At 43.2% G+C, this 13,585-nt stretch overlaps 1 protein-coding gene and 1 long non-coding RNA gene across 4 annotated transcripts in view; one reads left to right on the forward strand and one right to left on the reverse strand.

Moving 5' to 3' along the window:
- Positions 1 to 13,585, forward strand: part of GCN1 (GCN1 activator of EIF2AK4) — a 38,519-nt gene that overhangs the window by 19,243 nt on the left and 5,691 nt on the right. For both annotated transcript variants that reach the window (XM_030230799.2, XM_030230800.2), the window contains exons 31-52: positions 387 to 457; positions 1,175 to 1,340; positions 2,278 to 2,472; positions 2,657 to 2,903; positions 3,366 to 3,487; positions 3,797 to 3,911; positions 4,357 to 4,536; positions 4,868 to 5,088; positions 5,772 to 5,840; positions 5,969 to 6,107; positions 6,216 to 6,412; positions 6,768 to 6,910; positions 7,675 to 7,792; positions 7,954 to 8,169; positions 8,503 to 8,667; positions 9,071 to 9,232; positions 9,684 to 9,776; positions 10,019 to 10,162; positions 11,122 to 11,391; positions 11,504 to 11,617; positions 12,133 to 12,363; positions 12,964 to 13,157. In XM_030230799.2, the coding sequence (XP_030086659.1) occupies positions 387 to 457; positions 1,175 to 1,340; positions 2,278 to 2,472; positions 2,657 to 2,903; positions 3,366 to 3,487; positions 3,797 to 3,911; positions 4,357 to 4,536; positions 4,868 to 5,088; positions 5,772 to 5,840; positions 5,969 to 6,107; positions 6,216 to 6,412; positions 6,768 to 6,910; positions 7,675 to 7,792; positions 7,954 to 8,169; positions 8,503 to 8,667; positions 9,071 to 9,232; positions 9,684 to 9,776; positions 10,019 to 10,162; positions 11,122 to 11,391; positions 11,504 to 11,617; positions 12,133 to 12,363; positions 12,964 to 13,157 (3,572 nt within the window). The remainder of the gene's footprint in view (positions 1 to 386; positions 458 to 1,174; positions 1,341 to 2,277; positions 2,473 to 2,656; positions 2,904 to 3,365; positions 3,488 to 3,796; positions 3,912 to 4,356; positions 4,537 to 4,867; positions 5,089 to 5,771; positions 5,841 to 5,968; positions 6,108 to 6,215; positions 6,413 to 6,767; positions 6,911 to 7,674; positions 7,793 to 7,953; positions 8,170 to 8,502; positions 8,668 to 9,070; positions 9,233 to 9,683; positions 9,777 to 10,018; positions 10,163 to 11,121; positions 11,392 to 11,503; positions 11,618 to 12,132; positions 12,364 to 12,963; positions 13,158 to 13,585) is intronic.
- The window catches only part of LOC108962378 (uncharacterized), a 38,956-nt gene that overhangs the window by 15,611 nt on the left and 9,760 nt on the right, over positions 1 to 13,585 (reverse strand). The window contains exon 3 of one of the 2 annotated variants that reach the window (XR_003945098.2): positions 13,057 to 13,193. The exons of the other annotated variant lie outside the window; for it this stretch is intronic. This is a non-coding gene — a long non-coding RNA (uncharacterized LOC108962378). Of the gene's footprint in view, positions 1 to 13,056; positions 13,194 to 13,585 lie in introns of those variants that run through there. 2 annotated transcript variants of the gene reach the window in all.

The raw sequence follows: 13,585 nt of genomic DNA on the forward strand, positions 1-13,585 counted from the left end.
GGCATGAGCTGGTGCTTTATTTTCTGTTAGTCACTTTTCCTTTTGTCTGTCCTGAAGATGTGCATTGAATCTACTGTTGTCCTGTTTGAGCTTAACACAGACTTCAGTGTCTTGAACTTCATGTTGTCAGCCACTAATGGCACCATTGGACAGCAGGTGGGAGAGGTGCCTTAGATAATACAGAAAGGCTGTGGTAGGGCAGTGTCAGTTGAAGTAATTTTGACTTCAGACTTGCTTTCTGCTTCTTTTTTTTTTACCTTGCTCTTCTGCTAGTGATATCATAACTCTGTGCACTACTATCAAATGGCATTGCAGGTATGGTTAACAAATTCTCTGCATGACTGTCCTTGGAAAAGGCATTTTAATGAAATCTTTCCTCCTTCCAGAGGCCACCTCCAGTTTTGGATGCTTTGGGACGAGTGATATCTGAATCACCGCCTGACCAGTGGGAAGCAAGGTACAGTCGTATTCAGACTGATCTCATCACTTCCTGGGCATGCAAATAAAATGTTTTTGTTGTTTATTTAGAAGAACAAATTACATGCAGTTGTATTAACTTGCTCTTTTCATGTGCCCTTCAGGCGAACTGGGGGCAGGTAGAACTACGATAAATATTGGGTGCTGTCATCTCAATGTCCTGTAAAAACAGTCTTTCCTTCTCAGACTGTCTGATTTTTGTCTTCGCTTACCATGGTTCTGTATGGGCCATTGATTGTTTCAAAAGCAGCAGGGCAAGCCTTAATGAACTGGCCAAATTCCAGGTTGGATAATTACTTTCTGTTTACTTGTATGTTCTGTACAGGTTTAATTGGAGATCATCTTGTTTGCTACTTGTGTTGAGCTAATCTATCCTTTAATGCTGATGTACCTTGTTGTAAAGCTGCTGCATTTCAGCAGTAGTTCAAGTGATCCTGATGTCTAAGTTCGCTCAAGTATCCCTAAAGCCTAATTGATATAAAAGCTATTATATGGCTGAGGGATTGTTGTCCTTGTGGGAGACTGCAGCATGGAGTTATGTAATGAAATGCAAAGAGGTTGGACACTCTGAGGCATTTTGTTTCCGTAATGGTTCTCGCTCTCAGTTTCTGTAATTGCTGCCGATAGAAAATGTGATTGTGAGCTCTCAATTCTGTGAGAAGTCAGTAAGCTGACAGGCTCATCACCTTCTTCACAGGTGTGGCATAGCACTGGCCCTTAACAAGCTCTCAGAGCATCTGGACAGTTCTCAGGTGAAGCCCCTCTTTCAGTTTTTTGTCCCGGATGCGCTGAATGATCGCAGTCCTGAGGTCAGGAAGTGCATGTTGGATGCAGCTCTTTCAACACTCAACACTCATGGCAAAGTAAGTCTGAATGTATCTGTCTCTGTCAGGGGAAAAAAGATGTGATGGATATGTAGGTACTGCATTGGAGCCTGTAGATTTTTTAAAAAATTTTATAAATTTCTTAGAGGTTGCTGTTACTTTTAACAGTTGAAAAATTCCATTTGGAATTTTCGTGTTTAGAGTTTTTCTGTTAGTGTCTAGTGTTGACTAAGTGTCGTTCATCCCTGTCATTGCTATAAAATGTAATATCCCTGGATCAAATGGAGTTAAAATGGTATAAAACTAGAGTAATAAAAGTAAAATCAGACCACAGATCTTTTAATCCTGTGAAGATGAGAATTCCTTTTCATGCAAAGCAAAACACGAAACCTAGCTGATTGTTGGCTTAATTAAACTTAAAACATCGAGGACCTGAGGACCATCCTTCTCCCTGCCATCCTTCTCCCCCAGCAGTGTCAGATGAAGAAGGTGTGCAGGGTGTGAATTGCTCAGCTTCTGATTTCCTCATATGTACCAGTCACCTCTGGACAGATGCCTGTATTTTTAGTTTAGCCCATGACAATTGGGGTATTTTCATATTATTCATTCTTTCATTGTATTTCTTAGAAAAACAATGTGAAGTTTGTATGATGTTTCTGCTCTCCCTTGGCAAATGGGGCAAGCAGAGGAGCAGGCACTGATATTCAGGCCTGGGAGCTTGTGTTGCTTCTGGCAGAACATCATGCTGGCAGGCTTGGGGATTCTAATTTTGAAGAACTAATTTCTCTCTAGCAGGAAATATTTGTTGCCTGTCGGGATGGTACAAGGTCTTATGTGATGTGACACATGAAATGAACTGTAAATACAGTGTGATTGTTCAGTTGTTGGCTCAGAGAAGAACAAACAAGTCCACTGAGCATAGCAAATCTCATTCTGAGTGGACTCTAGTGGCAAGTTCTGTGGTTTTGTTTTTCAGGACAATGTTAACTCTCTCTTGCCAGTGTTTGAAGAATTCCTGAAAAATGCTCCTAATGATGCCAGTTATGATGCTGTCAGGCAAAGCGTGGTCATTCTGATGGGGTCACTGGCAAAACATCTGGACAAGAGTGACCCTAAAGTGAAACCAATTGTTGGCAAACTGATAGCAGCCTTGTCCACCCCATCTCAACAGGTAGGTGCCTTTGGGAGGAGTTGTCAGGTTCTACACAGAGGCAGGTTAACACCAGGATACTGCTAGGGATGGCAGAGAGATGAAAAATGGTTGACAGAAGGGTTTCACTTGGGGTGCATTCTAAGGGGAATTTATGATGGTAATGACTGTTTTGTGATCTGGTGGCTGGTGGATTGTTTTATAGGTTCAAGAGTCAGTGGCAAGCTGTTTACCACCTCTGGTGCCTGCAATTAAGGAAGATGCAGGAGGAATGATCCAGAAGCTGATGCAGTTGCTGTTGGAGTCTGATAAATATGCTGAGCGCAAAGGTGCAGCCTATGGTCTGGCAGGCCTGGTGAAAGGCCTGGGCATCCTCTCTCTCAAGCAGCAGGAGATGATGACCACGCTGACCGATGCCATCCAGGACAAGAAGAACTTCCGCCGGCGGGAGGGTAAGGGCCAAGAGCTTTTCCCTCCACATACTCATCATTTCTCTTGTACCTGCTACCACTGTGGGCAGGTGAAGTTCCTGCACCCCTGTGTTTGGTGTAGCTACATTTATTTTACTAAAGTTTGGCAAGAAAGAAATGGGAAGTATCTCTTGTGAGGCCGTTGGTTGTGTATAGTGTCACAAAATTGCTCGATTCACATTGTGGTGGAAGGATTTCTAGTCCTAGACTATATGGATGTGCCCCCCTCTCCTGTTTCCAAAGGCAGGTGTTGCTGGGGGAGAGCTCCTTTTGTGAGGCCACAGATCCCTATTACAGCACAAGCCACAAGGGCAAGAAAGCAAGAGACATTCAGCTGTGAGATTTCAGTGCTTTTGGAACAATATTTGGCAAATTGTATCTTCTTTTCCCATCCTCCTTAAATGAAGTTGTATTTTCCTCTGACTGTCCTTTTTGGGTTTTTAGGGGCTCTGTTTGCCTTCGAGATGCTCTGCAGCATGCTTGGGAAGCTGTTTGAGCCCTATGTGGTTCATGTGCTGCCTCACCTGCTGCTTTGTTTTGGAGATGGGAACCAGTATGTGCGAGAGGTAAGGTGCTTGAAATTTCTGCTATCACAGAGTGCTAAAAAACCCAGATGGAATGGATATGGATGCAAATCCTGTTTGTAACAAGGCAAATAGAGAAAGTGACCTATCCCTTGAGATATCACTAATAACAATTTGATCTTCTTAGTAACTGAAAGCATCTGATTTCATTGGCCATTAATTGGGAGCTACTTAGCCAGCTGCATCATTGTAGTGAGACACTATTTATATGAAGGCTTTGTTCCCAGAGAGTCTCAGAGGAAGGAAAACAGTGTTGTGTCACAGTTTGTAAGTGTTCTCTTCTCCTTGGAGGCTGCAGATGACTGTGCCAAAGCTGTAATGAGCAATCTGAGTACTCATGGAGTGAAGCTGGTTTTGCCATCACTTCTTGCGGCACTAGAAGAGGAATCTTGGAGAACTAAAGCTGGTATGGACCAATATGCACCTGACATGACTGAGAGTGACCCTCAGTTCCCTTTGCTGTCATCCCCCTTGTGTATTCCTTCATCCCTACACATGTCTTATGAGGGACTGTGGAACTTCTCCAGCTTTTTACAACTGAGTTCCCTGACACATCTGAGTAACCTTTTTCCTCCTGGCATATTCAAGGGACAGTTTGTATCCTGTGTCTATAGTTATACTTCAGAACTTGGAATTTCCTTAACATATTCCTTCTCCCTTGTACAAAAGAAAAGTAATTTTGGTGTCTTTAGGTGGCATAGAGGGACTTAATACATTTTAGCCTTTCTTTGTGTTCTCTGACTGGTAGATTTGAGTTTGAAGTAAATGTGATCATCATCTCATGCCAGTTCTTAATACTGTGTTTTGTCTTTTCTTTTGTCTTTTTTTTCCTTGGTGTACTTTCTTCACAGGCTCAGTGGAATTGCTGGGGGCCATGGCATACTGTGCTCCCAAACAGCTCTCCTCCTGCTTACCCAACATTGTGCCCAAACTCACTGAAGTGCTGACAGATTCCCATGTGAAGGTGCAGAATGCAGGGCAGCAGGCTCTTAGGCAGATTGGGTCTGTCATCAGGAATCCAGAGATCCTGGGTAAGACCTGTCTGTGCATCTCCAATGTCCTGATGTGACTGTGATTTATAATAGCAAGGTTTAGGTTCACGATACTTAGGATTAAATGCAAATTCGTATAGAAATGAAACTAATCCTGCAGAAGTAAAACATGAAAGCTTAACAGCAGCTGTCTGCTTCCAGGCTTTTTAAATATTCCTGTCCATTTTTTCATCTGATCTTAATAGAGTTTCTCTTGTCCTTGTGCTGCTTGTTGCCTAGAACACCCCATGAGAGCACACCAGCTCATCCTGACACGTTTTTGGTTTATGTACAAATAAAGTCTTTTTCTCTCCTTTTCGAAAACATTCAGCAATTGCTCCAGTTCTGTTGGATGCTCTTACTGACCCCTCCAGGAAGACTCAGAAGTGTTTGCAGACTCTACTGGATACCAAATTTGTCCATTTCATTGATGCTCCATCCTTAGCCCTGATCATGCCAATTGTTCAGAGAGCTTTTCAGGATCGTTCCACAGACACCAGGAAAATGGCTGCCCAGATCATTGGGAACATGTACTCCCTGACTGACCAGAAGGTACAGTGCTAAAAAAGCCCTCTAACTAAATTCTAACTGTTCACTGTGACAAGCACTAGAGACAATTTATTTGGCTTGGAGATTTTGCTGTTAAGATAGAAAATGCTAGCAGGTATGCAGCTTCTTAATTAAATGTATGTAAATGAGCAGATGACTATGAGGATAGTGATAGTTCTGAGGTCCTTAAGACTGTCAGCTTTGGTCATCTAGTTATTACCATTTATCTCTGCAAAAAGGTCTTGTAATTTTTACCATATAAGAAATGCCTTAACAAACAAACAAGTGAAACACAGATCAGCTGCTAACAAATGGATCCAGGGTTCGTTTGGGAAGTATTTTTAGGACCTGACTGTAGGCTAAAGATCCGTGTTTAATTTTTGTGCTGATAATCTCTGCATTTAAACCTTGTGTAAATGTTAAGTGTTGGATTTTCCTAAGACACAAACTGCTGGGTTGTGTGTGAGCATTAAAAAGGTTTTGAGTGATCTGCACAGAACTGGTGTTCCTTGGACTTGCAGAATAATTCACTATGCTTGTCTGCAGTATTGTGAGAGCAGCTAATTAAACCATCAGGATGTTAAGGATGTTTGCTGATTGTAAAGGGTGAATGTCCTTTACATGAAGGTGACTATGTTTGCTCTCATTTTGAATCTGGTGCTGACTTTTCGGCCTCTTTGTTTTAGGATCTGGCTCCGTACCTACCCAGTGTGACCCCTGGACTGAAGGCCTCTCTGTTGGATCCTGTACCTGAAGTAAGTCTTTTGTACAAACACAGTTTGTCTTTCTGTGCATTAGGTTAAATATTGTCCTAATCAGTCTGGCACATCTGTAGCACCTTTGACTGGACATTTTGCAGATCTCCGTTTCTCTTGTCTGTTAGGTACGCACAGTGTCTGCAAAGGCCCTGGGGGCCATGGTGAAGGGTATGGGAGAGTCGTGCTTTGAGGATTTGTTGCCGTGGCTGATGGAGACACTGACATATGAGCAGAGCTCAGTGGATCGTTCTGGTGCTGCTCAAGGTGGGGACAGCTGTGTGTGAGCGTTGAGCTCAGGTCTTCTCAAGTTAAGTCAGATTAGCTGCTTGTTTCTTGTGTGTATCAGCTCTGTTCCCTGCTTTTTTCCCCCAGGTCTGGCTGAGGTTATGGCTGGTTTGGGGGTAGAAAAGCTGGAGAAACTTATGCCAGAGATTGTAGCAACTGCCAGTAAAGTAGATATTGCTCCACATGTACGAGATGGTTATATCATGATGTTCAACTACCTGCCAATTACCTTTGGAGACAAGTTCACTCCCTATGTTGGTCCCATCATTCCTTGTATCCTTAAGGTATGTAGCAAAACTGAAGAATTTTATTTATCACAGAATCAAAATAAGCCTCCAGAATTTTTTCAGTAAAATTTTAGATAATTGTGGGATGTGTAGAGACTTGTCCAGCTTGGCTGGACTACTAGAAAAAAAGGGAATTTAAATTATAAATTATTTCTCCTAAGTTACTAGCTTGCTGTCTCTTACTTGTGGTCAGTAGTCATTTTTTGGAAGTCATCTTTGTGCGTTCACAACTCCATAGTTCATTCGGTTTTCATGGTGGAGAGAGAAAACATTGGTTTGTTTTCCTCCTGTTGCTTTTGTGTATTGTGCTGAAAGGCTGAGTTTTCCGAGCCCCTTTTGTGCCTGTGTGCAGGCCCTGGCAGATGAGAACGAGTTTGTGCGGGACACGGCGCTGCGCGCGGGGCAGCGAATCATCAGCATGTACGCCGAGACTGCCATTGCTCTGCTCCTGCCACAGCTCGAGGATGGGCTCTTTGATGACTTGTGGAGGATAAGGTAAGGCAGAACCAGCTTAAGCACAAACATTTCCCTTCCATGCTTGAAAAACTGGTGTGATAGGCTCTGTGTTTCTCCTCAGAAAAATGCAGAGACTTCCTGTGAAGCAAAAACAAGTGTCTCTTTTTGCTTGTTGATTTGATTAGGATGCCTTACAACACTTGAGTCTGCAAAGCCCTGACAGGCTGGATCAGGTTTCCTACTACCTGCAGAGCATTCGTGCTGGATTATAAATTCTGGCAGTGACTCTGAAATGCACTTCCAAGGCAGTTGATGTGGCAATATTTAGCCCTTGTGTACTGTTTTTCATTTCTCCAAATGCTGAGCAAGTTATTGTTCTCCTGTGTATGGAGATATGCGGTGGAGCACTCACAGGCAATAGCAGTTACTCAAAAATTAGCTGCACTAAACGATATGTGCCAGCTGAGTGCTGCTAAGCACTCTTGCCCCAGGTGAATGTCGTTTGGGTTAGACACATGCAGGCAATGTCTTGTTCCTTTTTAGAGTCACGGCTATTCTTGGATTCATTGCTTTGACTGGAAAATTCTCTCAGCCCTCCCAGTTTGGAATTCATTCCTTCCCTTTATCATGCTGCTTTCAGCCATGTGGGCAGACTGATGTGACACATCAGCCCATGCAGCATTTCAGTGCAGACCCAGCTGTGCTTCACATTTGGCGCCAGTCTGTAGCTGACATCCTGTCAGAATTGGACAGGTACTGCCTGAGCACCCTGTTTGTAACACTTGACTTGCTCCTGTTGCCAGGTTTAGCTCAGTTCAGCTCCTTGGAGATCTTCTATTCCATATCTCAGGAGTCACTGGAAAAATGACCACAGAAACTGCCTCAGAGGATGACAACTTTGGAACAGCCCAATCAAACAAGGTAAAGCCATTCTTGCCTGTTGTGCCTTTCTTTTTTTCAAATTCTCCTGTTTTGAGTCAGCATGGACACCTTGCTGGAAAGACATGTTGAATAATCATGTATTCTGTTCTTTTTATAGATTTCAGGGGCAGATAATACAATTCTGTGCTATTTCTTTCCAGGCTATCATTAATGCTCTGGGAGTGGAGAGGAGGAACAGGGTGCTGGCAGGGCTGTACATGGGCCGCTCGGACACACAGCTGGTGGTGCGCCAGGCCTCCTTACATGTCTGGAAAATCGTTGTCTCAAACACTCCTCGCACGCTGCGGGAAATCCTGCCAACACTCTTCGGGCTTCTGCTGAAATTCCTGGCCAGTACTTGTGCAGATAAACGAACGGTGAGGAATTAAGTTGTGCCTTGCTGATGCTGCAGGTGATTGTAGAAAATAACTCCTAAGGAACAGAGCATAATTCTTCTCTATAAGTAACTCCAAAGCTGCCATCAGTTTAACTGTTCTGAGCATGAGCAGGTGTGAGTTCTCTGCTGAAGGCATCTGAGATTGTGATGACACTAAAACTATTTTTCAATGGTTATTTGTAATACTGTTTCTATTCCTGTGCTCTGTCTGCACTATGAACAGTAGCTTATGGTCAAAAGTGAACATTTGCTCAGAGTTCACCTTTGAAAGTTTTATAAAAAAGGAAAATAATTAATACATTTTTGGAGACAGGTTGCAGCACGGACATTAGGAGACCTTGTCCGAAAGTTAGGTGAGAAGATCCTCCCTGAAATCATTCCTATCCTGGAAGATGGACTGAGATCAGACAAGAGTGATGAGAGGCAAGGAGTCTGCATTGGTTTGAGTGAGATCATGAAATCAACCAGCAGGGATGCGGTGAGTCATGTGTGCCAGGTGAAATTCCCATTTTCCCAGGTATTGATGTTATGGTGCAGGTATTGCACTTGAGACAGAAAAATACAGCTAGTGCTGGACTTGTTCTGTGGTCTGGAGTTAGGGCTTGTAAGTAACACTGAGTTGCTGCTCAGGCAAATTGTATGAATTTGTATCAGTCAGTAAATTTAAACATTGCCATTTATGAGATATAATACTAGAAATCTTCCACTAGGTAGCCTTAGAGCACTGCAGTTGTGTGTGATGATGGTTCCTGCTTTTCTTCCAATATTATTCCAAGCAAGCTGCAGTTTAGTTTCAGTTGTATAAATTCTGCATTCTTCCCTACTTTACTGAGCATCTGTTGTGCTTTAGATATTCTGTAATTTTATCTCTTCATCCACAGGTGCTGCTTTTCTCAGAGTCCCTGGTTCCTACAGTGAGAAAAGCACTGTGTGACCCTCTGGAAGAAGTTCGAGAGGCTGCAGCCAAAACATTTGAACAGCTGCACTCAACAATTGGCCATCAGGCTCTTGAAGACATCCTGCCCTTCTTGCTGAAGCAGCTGGTGAGCATTGCTCAGCATTAGTCAACAGCCTGATTAATGATGTTGTGGGACAAGTTTTGAATAATTAACTTAAAGGAGGATTGTAGTGGCAGACCTACCAGGGAATGGCAGCAGTATTTTTTCTCCTCCTGGAGTCATCCTAGGCAGTGGTAGGGAAGATGTTAGGGCTTAAGCCTAGGCCTAAAAATTGCTACACTTGCTCTGCGATGGAATTGCCACTGTCATCCAATGAAGTTTCTTGGCCACCATGCCTGAAATGGAAAATCTTTCTGATGTGACAGAAGGGCTGGGTTTGGGTTTTGCTAGGTATTATGAGAATGTGAGAACATTTTTTAATAGAAGGACATGGTTTTGTTTTTATGATCACGTGGAAAATTGTCTCTTGAAACAGGGCTTAGCTTAGTGTGTCACAGATCATTTCTCAGGTTTGTCTCTTTCTCTTTCCCTGTAGGATAATGAAGAGACAGCTGACTTTGCTGTGGATGGTCTTAAACAAGTTATGGCTGTCAAGAGCCGTGTGGTGCTGCCTTACTTGGTGCCAAAGGTACAATGGGAAACAAATTTTAAACTTGATTATCTCTGCTGTTTCCTCTGCCTGCTGCCAGTTTTCTTTGGACCACTATAGTAAAAGAGAGAGCATAGTCTGAAATTTTCTTCTAATTTTGTGCTCAAAACATTGTTATTTGGCTTGTGATGCATAAATATTTCTTGTAGAGAAAGTGAGACTCCTCCTGAAAAAAACTTTCTGCTTGTCTCAATTTTTGGTGTTATTTTTTATTTTTGTAGCTGACTACCCCTCCAGTGAACACCCGGGTGCTGGCTTTCCTCTCCTCAGTGGCAGGGGACGCTCTGACACGGCATTTGAGTGTCATCCTGCCTGCCATGATGTCTGCACTCAAAGAGAAGCTGGGCACCAGTGAAGAGCAATTGGCAAGTAGCACAGCTCAGCTCTTTGTTGTGACAGGTTGCCTGAAGATAGTGCACCAGGTTTACTTCCCATCCCAGAATCTGTGTTCTCTAGATTCACAGATTGCATGTTTAATTCAGTCCATTAGCTTCTCCAGGATGAGTCTTTTTGCCTGGTGGCATATTGTGAGTCAAAAAACGTATGCTTTCCAAATCTATTTGTATCCATTTAAAAGTCTCCTTGGCCCGCTACAAGATAAATTCTCAGTTTGCTTATTCCTGGAGAGCTGCCAGAAAGTCTAGTTAACTTTGTATTTATTCTTGGTGTAGAAGACTGAGAGATTAAAGGGCTGCAGGGAGGAAATCTCCTATTTTGCATGCCGCACTCCTCATGTACTGCTTTCCAAAACATCTGGTGTTTGGACTCCAGAGAACATCCTGGAGTTGTGACTGTGGACAGACATTTTCATAATCAGTTGGTGAATTAGGAATGAGTGACAGAGTCCTGTTGTCTTTCTGCTGTGGATACCCATTAGATCAGCTTCTAGCCCCAAGTCTGCCTGGAGATCTCTAATGTACCCACAGACGTGCTTGTAATTAGGGCTGTGACGCACAGCATTAAACTACCTAAATCAGAAGAATGTTATCTGACAAGACTCAGTCTCTCATGGGTAAGTAAGATGGGGAGACTGAGCTACTCTAATTTTTGTAAATTAGCCCTCCTGCAGCTGCTCGAGCAATCAGTTCAGCAGAGTTTGGTCACTTGTTAAATTTTAAGAATTGGTCATAACTGTGTCTGCACCAGGACTGAGTCAAGCCTTTAATGGTGATGTGACCAGCTCTTTAATGAGAAACAGTTAGCAAGTGGGGTGTGTTGTAGGATTTATTTAGAGACAGTGCTGGGGATAACATGGAGAAACCTGGGGCTAAATTTGGCTTTGTTCTGTTTGAGAACTAATGTAAAGTTAATTTGGACTCTTCAGGAGATGGCAAACTGCCAGTCTGTGATCCTGTCTGTGGAAGATGACGTTGGACAAAGAATTATAACTGAAGATCTGCTAGAAGCTACCCGCAGCCCTGAGCTGGGCATGAGACAGGCAGCAGCTGTCATGTTGAACATCTACTGCTCCAAGACAAAAGCAGACTACACTGGGCATCTCAGGAGCTTGGTTTCAGGCTTGATTCGCCTGTTTAATGACACCAACCCTGTAGTTCTGAATGAAAGCTGGGATGCGCTTAATTCCATCACCAAGGTGAGAGGCAGCTTAAAAAGGTTACAGGAGTAATGCCTGGCCTGAGAAGACTTCACAAAAGATATCTGGATGTCATGTTGCCTGATCTTTGTTTTACCCCTCTCTCCTGCAGAAATTAGATGCTGGGAACCAGCTTGCTCTCATTGAGGACCTGCACAGGGATATCCGGATTGTAGGGAATGAGGCCAAGGGCGAGCATGTGCCAGGATTCTGTATTCCTAAGAAGGTAAAGGATCAGAATGAGTGCAGATTCATCACAGCCACAATTCCTCACCTTAGGAGAGAGCTGATTGATATTATTGCTGTTAGAAGTAGTGACTATTTAGGCGTTCCAAACCTGTATATTGGAGGACTTTTTGTAGGTTAGAGCTCTTGAGTAACCCTACAGAAGACCCCTCTTGCAATGAGGTCTCTGACAGTTCTGTTATGCACGTAAGTTATGGTTACTGGCTGCTTTTTGTGGGGGAGTAACACTGGACTTCTGTGCCAAATTTCTCTGGTTTAAAAATTCCCTGAGCCGCCACCACTTTTCTCATAGCAACTGGCTTAGTAAGGCAGAGAGGCATGAAATCAAACCAAATAAAAGTAGCTCTGTCAATGTGGAATCAGGCAGCTGAAGGTCAACAGGAAATTGAGAGAAACTCTCCAAGTTTGTGCATCTGGTGTATAATAGCAGCAAAAATAAGATACATATTTCTTGCATCTTAGCTTCTAAGCTTTCTTATCTGATTTTCGTGACAGGGAGTGACTTCCATACTTGTGGTGCTGAGGGAAGGTGTTTTAACTGGTAATCCAGAACAGAAGGAGGAGGCAGCAAAGGCCTTAGGGCTGATTATAAAGCTGACTTCTGCTGAAGCTCTCAAACCATCTGTGGTGAGCATCACTGGGCCACTCATTCGAATCTTGGGAGATCGGTTCAGCTGGAATGTCAAGGTGGCTCTGCTTGAAACATTAAGCCTTCTTTTAGCTAAGGTAAGATTCAAAGTATTGGTCTGTGGTTTGTGAACATTTTCCATGGCAACCTTCAGAAGTACCTGTTGCTGTTCATGTAAATACAGCTGGGATGCCTGCTGCTGTGGATTTGATATGTAGGAATAGCACTGTAACTGGACTGCATTCTTTCAGCAGCTTCTGGCCTACAAAGAAAGCCCCCAGTGCTGAAACACCAGGCTTCTTAGAAATATTGATAAATGCTGATCCCACTTTCAAGTGATTAAAACCCACCGTGAAATTAATCTCTCCTGAATCCACCATTTAATGTATCATTAAGTGCAAAGATCTTATGTATCTTTGAACAGAGCTGAGCTTTTATTCAGTGCTCTGAGTACATGACAGTGTAAAATTCTCAGTGCTACCCTTGTATTTCAGTGTGAAGAAAAGATTATTAAATTGGAAAAGGTCAAAGGTTTTGTGATAAATTGTTGTTTCATGTTTTTCCTACTTTAGTAGCTCATTAGATTTAATGAGGGTTCTCTGATAACAGACTGCTGTAGAAGAGGTTTTCAGGCTTTGATCTCTAGCTGCTCTTTAATACTTGACCCCACCTCTTTCCATTCTTCCACTCTGGAATAGGTTGAGATTGCTCTGAAACCGTTTTTGCCCCAGTTGCAAACAACGTTCACCAAAGCTCTGCAAGACTCAAACCGTGCTGTTCGCCTTAAAGCTGCCGATGCTCTTGGGAAGCTCATTGTCATCCACGTCAAAGTGGATCCTCTCTTCACAGAGCTCCTGAATGGAATTCGTTCCAGCGATGACTCTGCCATCAGGTGAGCTGCAGCTGACAGCTCAGACCTTCCTGCTTACTGAGGATGAAAGAAAGAGTTGGGACGAATGAACAAAACCCCTATTAGAGTAAGATGCATGTATTAATGAAAGCAGTGGACTGTAAACCAGGAATGGGGCTGGTGGGGCCTTCCTGTGTCAGAAGGTGAGCTGTGAGAGTATTTAGGAGAAAGAGTGCTTAGAGTCTGCCCAGTTTCCTCCTGCACATCCCCAAGCAGCCCACTTTCAGATAAAAGGCAGTATTGACTGTCAGCCTGACCTGAAGTAAAGCAGCTGTTCTTGTATCCTGCGGGCACAGATCCCTAAGATAGGGACTTCCTGACATGATAATTTTTTTAATGTTTGAACAAACAAAAAATATCAGTGTTGTGTTAGACAGAAACATGGAAGTACTGTCTAGGATGGAGTCTCC

Source organism: Serinus canaria, chromosome 15 (assembly GCF_022539315.1).
Source record: "Serinus canaria isolate serCan28SL12 chromosome 15, serCan2020, whole genome shotgun sequence".
In the NCBI taxonomy this organism is placed as follows: Eukaryota; Metazoa; Chordata; class Aves; order Passeriformes; family Fringillidae; genus Serinus; species Serinus canaria.